The sequence below is a fragment of the Nicotiana sylvestris genome, chromosome 5 (genome assembly GCF_000393655.2).
Source record: "Nicotiana sylvestris chromosome 5, ASM39365v2, whole genome shotgun sequence".
Classification (NCBI taxonomy): Eukaryota; Viridiplantae; Streptophyta; class Magnoliopsida; order Solanales; family Solanaceae; genus Nicotiana; species Nicotiana sylvestris.
In genome coordinates this window covers 86,494,544-86,502,673 of record NC_091061.1, presented here as the reverse complement: position 1 = coordinate 86,502,673, position 8,130 = coordinate 86,494,544, and the positions used below count along the sequence as shown (strand labels likewise).

General features: G+C 45.5%; 1 protein-coding gene across 1 annotated transcript; it reads right to left on the bottom strand.

Moving 5' to 3' along the window:
• Positions 1-4,753: 4,753 nt before the first annotated feature.
• LOC138868927 (uncharacterized) lies at positions 4,754-5,335 on the bottom strand. Its single transcript, XM_070146509.1, has one exon. The coding sequence runs from the start codon at positions 5,333-5,335 to the stop codon at positions 4,754-4,756; it is 582 nt and encodes a 193-aa protein (XP_070002610.1).
• Between the last annotated feature and the right edge of the window lie 2,795 nt (positions 5,336-8,130).

Below are 8,130 nucleotides of genomic sequence, written 5' to 3'. Positions count from 1 at the left end.
TCCATTCTGATCCCTATATCAAAATCTCGCCTTCCAACCGGAAATTGCCAAAATATCAACTTCGCCAATTCAAGCCTAATTCTACTCTGAACCTCCAAAACCAATTCTGATCACACTCCTAAGTCACAAATCACCTCCCGAAGCTAACCGAGCCATTAGAACTCACATCCGAGAACTCTAATACTTAAGTCAACATGCAGTTGACTTTTCCAACTTAAACTTCCTTAAAAGAGACTAAGTGTCTCAAACCTTACCAAAATCATTCCGGATTCGATCCGACCAACCTGATACCACAAATAACATCAAATTTCTCAAAACTCATCGAATTCAAGCCTAAGTTTTCTAAATACTTCCAAAACACGCTTTCGATCAAAAACCCAACCAAATCACGTCCGAATGACCTGAAATTTTGCACACACATCCCAAATGACATAACGAAGTTACAGAAACTCTCGAAATTCCATTACGACCCTCGGATCAAAATCTCACCTATCGGCCGGAGATCGCCAAAATACTAACTTCGCCAATTCAAGCCTAATTCTACATCGGACCTTCAAAACCAATTCTGATCACACTCCTAAGCCATAAATCACCCGCCGAAGCTAATCGAATCATCAGAACTCTCATCCGAGCCCCCTAACACATAAGTCAACATCCAGTTGACTTTTCCAACTTAACCCTTCTTAAAAGAGACTAAGTGTATCATTTCCTACCAAAACCACTCCTAATGAAGCAGAAATGGGGGAAACGGAGCGGTAACTCATGAGATGACTGGCCGGGTCGTCACATCCTCCCCAACTTAAACAAATGTTTGTCCTCGAACGAGTCAAGAAACATACCTGAAGCCTCAAATAGGTGAGGATATTTGCTCTGCATCTCCCACTCGGTCTCCCAGGTAGCCTCCTCTACAGGCCGACCTCTCCACTGAACTTTCATTGAAGCTATATCCTTTGACCTCAACTTCCGAACCTGACGACCCAAGATAGCTACGGGTTCCACATCAAAGGTCAAATCATCATCCAACTGAACCGTGCTGATGTCCAAAGCATGAGACGGATCTCCAATATACTTCCGGAGCATAGAAACATAAAATACCGGATGCACACTCGACAAGCTAGGTGGCAACACAAGCTCATAAGCCACCTCCCCAATCCTCCGAAGCTCCTCAAAAGGCCCAATAAACCGCGGACTCAACTTTCCTTTCTTCCCAAATCTCATAACACCCTTCATAGGCGAAACCTTCAACAAGACCTTCTCACCCACCATATAGGACACATCCCGAACCTTTCGGTCTGCATAACTCTTCTGACGCGACTGCGTTGTACGAAGCCTCTCCTGAATCACCTTCACCTTCTCTAAGGCATCCTGAACCAAATCTGTCCCCAATAGCCTAGCCTCGTCGGGCTCGAACCAACCAACTAGAGATCTACACCGCCTCCCATTCAAAGCCTCATACGGAGCCATCCGAATACTGGACTGGTAGCTGTTGTCGTAGGCAAACTCTGCAAGCGGTAAAAACTTATCCCATGAACCTCCGAAATCAATAACACAAGCACGCAACATGTCCTCCAATATCTGAATAGTACGCTCGGACTGCCCGTCCGTCTGAGGATGAAAAGTTGTGCTCAACTCCACCTGAGTACCCAACTCTTGCTGCACAGACTTCCAAAACTGGGAAGTAAACTGACTACCTCTATCTGAAATGATGGAAACCAGAACACCATGCAAACGAACAATCTCCCGGATATAAATCCCTGCCAACCGCTCTGAAGAATGGGTAGTACACATAGGAATGAAGTACGCGGACTTGGTCAGCCGATCCACAATCACCCAAATAGCATCGAACCTCTTCAAAGTTCGTGGAAGTCTAACAACAAAGTCCATAGTGATCCTTTCCCACTTCCACTCAGGAATAACCATCTGCTGAAGCAAGCCACCCGGTCTATGATGCTTATATTTCACTTGCTGACAATTGAGACACTGAGCTACAAATCCCACAATATCTTTATTCATTCTTCTCCACCAATAGTGTTGCCTCAAATACTGATAAATCTTTGTGGCACCCGGATGAATAGAATACCGCGAGCTATGGGCCTCCTCCAGAATAAACTCCTGAAGCCCATCCACACTGGGCACACAAATACGGCCCTGCATCCTCAACACCCCATCATCACTAATGGTCACATCTCTAGTATCATCATGCTGAACTTTGTCCTTAAGGACAAGCAAATGCGGATCATCATACTGGCACTCTCTGATGTGATCACACAACGAGGACCGAGAAATCACACACGCCAACACCCGACTGGGCTCTGAAATATCCAACCTCGCGAACCGATTGTCCAAGGCCTAAACATCAACTGCTAGGGGTCTCTCCCCAACTGGAATATATGCCAAACTCCCCACATTCAATGCCTTTCGGCTCAAAGCATTGGCCATCACATTGGCCTTTCCCAGATGGTACAATATAGTGATATCATAATCCTTGAGCAACTCCAACAATCTCCGCTGCCTTAAATTAAGATCCTTTGCTTGAACAAATGCTGAAGACTGCGATGATCGATGAATACCTCACAAGATACGCCAGACAAATAATGCCTCCAAATCTTCAATGCATGAACTATAGCGGCCAACTTCAAATCATGAACAGGGTAGTTCTTCTCATAGGGCTTCAACTGACTAGTAGCATAAGCAATAACTCTACCCTCCTGCATCAATACACAACCAATCATAACTCTCGAAGCATCATAATACACGGTATATGAACCTGAAGCTGATGGCAAAACCAATACTAGAGCTGTGGTCGAGGCTGTCTTAAGCTTCTAAAAGCTCTCCTCATACCCGCCCGACCATATAAATGAAACACCCTTCTGAGTCAACTTGGTCAAGGGCAATGCGATAGATGAGAATCCCTGAACGAACCGGCAATAATAGCTTGCCAACCCAAGAAAGCTACGAATCTCTGTGGCTGAGGACGATCTAGGCCAACTTTGAACCGCCTCAATCTTCTTTGGATCAACTTGAATACCCTCGCTGGACACCACGTGCCCCAAGAAAGCCACTGAACTGAGCCAAAACACACACTTGGAGAATTTTGCATAAAGCTTTTGCTCCCTCAATCTCTGCAATACAACTCTCAAATGTTCCATGTGCTCCTCCTGACTACGCGAGTACACCAGAATATCATCAATGAATACTATAATGAACGAATCAAGATAAGGCCGGAACACGCTATTCATCAAATGCATGAACGCTACTAGGGCATTGGTTACCCCGAAAGACATCACAAGGAGCTCATAATGACCATATTTGGTCCTGAAAGTAGTTTTAAGAATATCTGAATCCCTGATCTTCAACTGGTGATAGCCCGAACGGAGATCAATCTTGGAGAACACTCTCGCTCCTTGAAGCTGGTCAAATAAATCATCAATCCGAGGCAAAGAATACTTGTTCTTAATTGTTACCTTGTTCCTATAATCAATGCACATTCTCATTGTGCCATATTTCTTCTTCACAAACAGAATCAGCGCACCGCAAGGTGACACACTAGGCCGAATGAACCTCTTATCTAAGAGTTCCTAAAGTTGTTCTTTCAATTCCTTCAACTCTGCTGCTGTCATACGATATGGCGGAATAGAAATGGGATGAGTGCCCGGCACCAGGTCAATACCAAAATCAATATTCGTTTTCGGTGGCATGCCTAACAGGTCTGCAGGAAACACATTGGGAAAATCCTTCACAACTGGGATAAAATCAATACTAGGAGTCTCAGCTCCAACATCCCTCACAAACGCTAGATATGAAAGGCAACCCTTCCCAACCATAAACTGGGCCTTCAAGAAAGAGATCACTTTACTAGGAACATAATCAGTCACACCACGCCACTCGATCTGCGGCAAACCCGGCATAGCCAAAGTGACTGTCTTAGCATGACAGTCTACAATACCACGACACGGAGATAACCAATCCATGTCCAAAATGATATCAAAATCCACCATGCTCAATATCAATAGATCCACTCGGGTCTCCAGACCCCCAATAGTCACCACACATGACCGGTACACATGGTCTACTATAATAGTATCGCCCATCAGGATAGATACATAAACAAGTAAAGCAATAAACTCTCGGGGTGTACCCAAATGATGAGTAAAATACGAGAACACATAAGAATAGGTAGAACCAGGATCAAATAATATAGACACATCTCTGTGGCAGACTGAAACAATACCTGTAATGACAGCATCTGAAGCAATAGCATCTGCCCTGCCTGGAATAGTATAGAAACGAGCCTGGCCACCGGCTGATCGACCTCCCCCTCGAGGGAGACCCCTGGCTTCCTGACCTCTACCCCTAGCTGGCTGAGCGAGTGGTGAAGTAACTGGAGCAGAAGTCAAGGGTTGACCCCTCTGTTAAGATGAGCTAACAACACAACGAGGACGTTGTCTCCACATGTGGCCCATCTCGCCATACTCATAACAACTCCCAAGGGCTGGAGAAGGGGACTGAAGGGAACTGCTCGCACCAAAGTAACTAGCATATGCACTCGGCATAGAAGAACACTAAGCTGACGGGGCACGAGATGAACTCTGAGCAGGGAGGGCGTTGAGTGAAGGCTGGCCCTGCTGAGACCCATGATGACCACGACCTGAAGATGCCCCACAATATTCTAGATGGCTGACTGAGCAGGCCTGAAAGACCGACCTCTACCATGCTAGAACTGACCCCTCGAAGGAGCAACACTATAACTGTCCTATCCTTGAGGCCTCTTGGCCTCCCTCTCCTCTCGCTCCCGATGGCGAACCCTCTCAATCTCACGCGCAATATCAACCACCTCCTCGAATGTAGCACCCAATACTATCTCTCTAGTTATAAGAATACGGAGATGGTAGTTAAGGCCATCCACAAATCTCCTGATCCTCTCACGATTCGACGAAATCATCCAAATGGCATGACGAGCCAACTCAGAAAACCTCATCTCATACTGGGACACAGTCATATCCCCCTGTGTCAACCACTTAAACTGCCTACGCAGCAACTCTATACAGGATTGTGGTACATACATCTCCAAGAAGAGAGCGGAGAACTGCTGCCAAGAAAGGGGTGTTGCACCGACAGGCCTACGCCTCTCAAAATCCTCCCACCAAGTGAAGGCGGCCCCCAAGAACTGAAAGGTGGTAAATGCCACACCACTAGACTCAATAATACCTACTGTACGGAGCATCCACTGACACTTATCTAGAAAACCCTGGGCATCCTCGCCCTCAACACCACTAAATGACGAAGGCTGGAGTCTACCAAACCTCTCAAGACGACACTGCTCATCATCCGGCATAACTGGCACAACAAGCTCCTAAGCTAGTGCAACCGACTGGGCTAGAGGTGCCCCCTCAATGCGCTACCTGCTCAGGTGTGCGAGCAGCGGGGGTCTGATTGCCTCCCCCAGCCTGTAAAGTAGCTGCTGCTGTTGTGGCTGAAACTGCCTGAGCCAAGCCAGTGTAAATTGATAAGATATGTGCCAAGGCCTCCTGAAGACTCGGAATCACGATGGGTACAGCTGGTGTCTGAACTGGTGCTGTTGCAGCATCTAAAGCTGGAGCCTGATCTGGAGCTAGGGCAACTGGTGGATCTGCAGGTGCTGCCCTTGCTGCTCTGCCTTTGCCACGACCACGACCGTGTCCATGGCCTCTGGTGGTCTCAGCTGGTGGCACTGGTGGTCGTCCACCTCGTCCGGTAGCTCGCATCCTCACCATCTGTGAGAAAATGGAATAACAGAAGTTTAGTACTCGGACAAACAAGTTCGCACGACAAGAATTTCAAGAATATGAAGTTTTTCCAAAAGGTTCTGCAGCCTCTCAGGATAAATACAGACGTCTCTGTACTGATCCGTGAGACTCTACTAAACCGGCTCTTGACTTGCAAGACCTATGTAGCCTAGGCTCGGATACCAACTTGTTACGACCCCAACCCCGGTCGTGATGGCGCCCAACACATTGCTAGGCAAGCCTGACCAACTATCAACCACAACCCTTGTTCTTATAAAATCCAATATCAGCTAACACAATTTGATTATCAAATTAACATAATAGTGTTCTGAAACAGCAAGTTAAATATGCGGAAGTCAAAAGGTAATACTACTACATAGCCCACACCGATCCGGTGTCACAAGTCTCGAGCCTCTAATACAGGTTTAACCGCCTTCTACACAAATAGTCTAGGAATACGGAATACAATAGAAAGGAAGGGAGAAATCAGGGCTGCAAACGCCTTGCAGCTACCTCGATACTCCCGGATAATGCTGATCGATTGGAACGCTCTCACTCAGCCTCTGGAACACCTGGATCTGCATGCAAGGTGCAGGAAGTAATGTAAGTACTCTGACCCAGTGAGTAATAAGCATAAATAATGACTGAGAGTAAGAAATCACGTATACACAGGGTAATCTATAATGTGGCAGTTAAACAAGTGGTATAAAAGCAATAAACCAATGAAAAGCGGAATAAGATAATTCTACAACAGATAATCAGTTAAGTGACAGACAGCTAAAGAAAAATAAACACGTAGAATAGTACCAGCCCCTCGAGCTCTCTCTCTCATATCACAACTAGGTACTTGCACTCACTAGGGGTGTGCAGACTCCGGGAGGGGCCCCTTACGGCCCAAGCGCAATAGCAAGCCATTTCGTGGCATCAAATCTAGGCCATCGGTCTCATATCAATATCAGCCACCTCGTGGTGTACCTCGGCCTCATATCAGTATCAATGTATCCTCACATCTGGCCCTCGGCCATACACAATCCAGAGATCACATAAGCCCCTCGGGTATTAGTAAAATAGTAGTCCTCAACCCAAAAAATTATTTAAATTATCATTTTAGTTCCACAACCGAGTAAAAAGTGGTTGAGTTGTAAAACAGTGGAAAACAGTACGACTAAGTTCAAATAGTAGTCAAAACAGTGCGGAAATAGTGATAAAAATCCCCGAAGGGTTCAAATAGTTGTCACGAAGCCCAAATATGACAATCAGTTCATATAATGATGATAACAAATAAGTTTCAATCAAATACGCGGTAAAATCATCAATCGGGATGGACCAAGTCACAATCCCCAATAGTAAACGACCCCACGCTTATCATCAAACATGTGTCTCACCTCAATATAGCACTACGATGTGCAAGTCCGGGGTTTCAAACCCTCAAGACATCATTTACATTCATTACTCACCTCGAACCGGCTACAACTCTAGCTCACGACGTCTTTGCCCTTTGAATTGTCCTCCACGCGCGTCGAATACATCACAATATGCTAAGGGAACAAAGCCCAAGCAAAAACATTCGAAAAATATCAAAAATCCCGAAATTAGCAAAACCCGAGCCCCGGGCCCACTTCTCGAAACTCAGAACTTTTCACATCATTAGATTCCTCGTCTTCCTACGAGTTCATACATATTAAAACATAAGAATCGGAGTTCAATTGACCCCTCAAATCCTTAATTTAATCCCTCTTAAACTCAAGCCCTAAACCTCCATTTTTAATCCTTTAATCTCTTAAATTTCAGTCTCAATCCATGAATATATTACCATAGAAGTGTCTTTTAGGTCCAAAATCCTTACCTTATCGAAGTTCTCTTGAAATCTCTCTTCAGAATCACCCAAAAACTCTAAGTCCGAAGTTGAAATGAATAAACCCTTCAAATATCGCGAAGAAGAAACATATATACCTTCTGCCCAAACATAACCGCATTTACGGTCCAATAGCCGCTTATTTGGTAACGCTTCTGTGGTCATTTCTCCGCATTTCACTTACGGATCCACGCCGCATCTGCGGTCCACTCGCCGCATCTGTGGCTTCAAAGGTGCGGTCCCTTTTTCGCATCTGCGATACCAGGCCTCCCTCAGCCTTCTGCTTCTGTGACCCAAACAACGCATCTGCGAGACCACACAGTAAAGAAGATGGATGATTCCATGCATCTGTGTATTGATTAGGGGAAATTGAACAAGGTCACTATGAAGAACAAGTATCCCTTGACTCATATTGATGATCTTTTTATCAACTTCAAGGTGCTAAAGTGTTTTCTATGATTGACTTGAGATTGGGTTATCACTAGCTTAAAATTAGGGCTTCAGATGTTC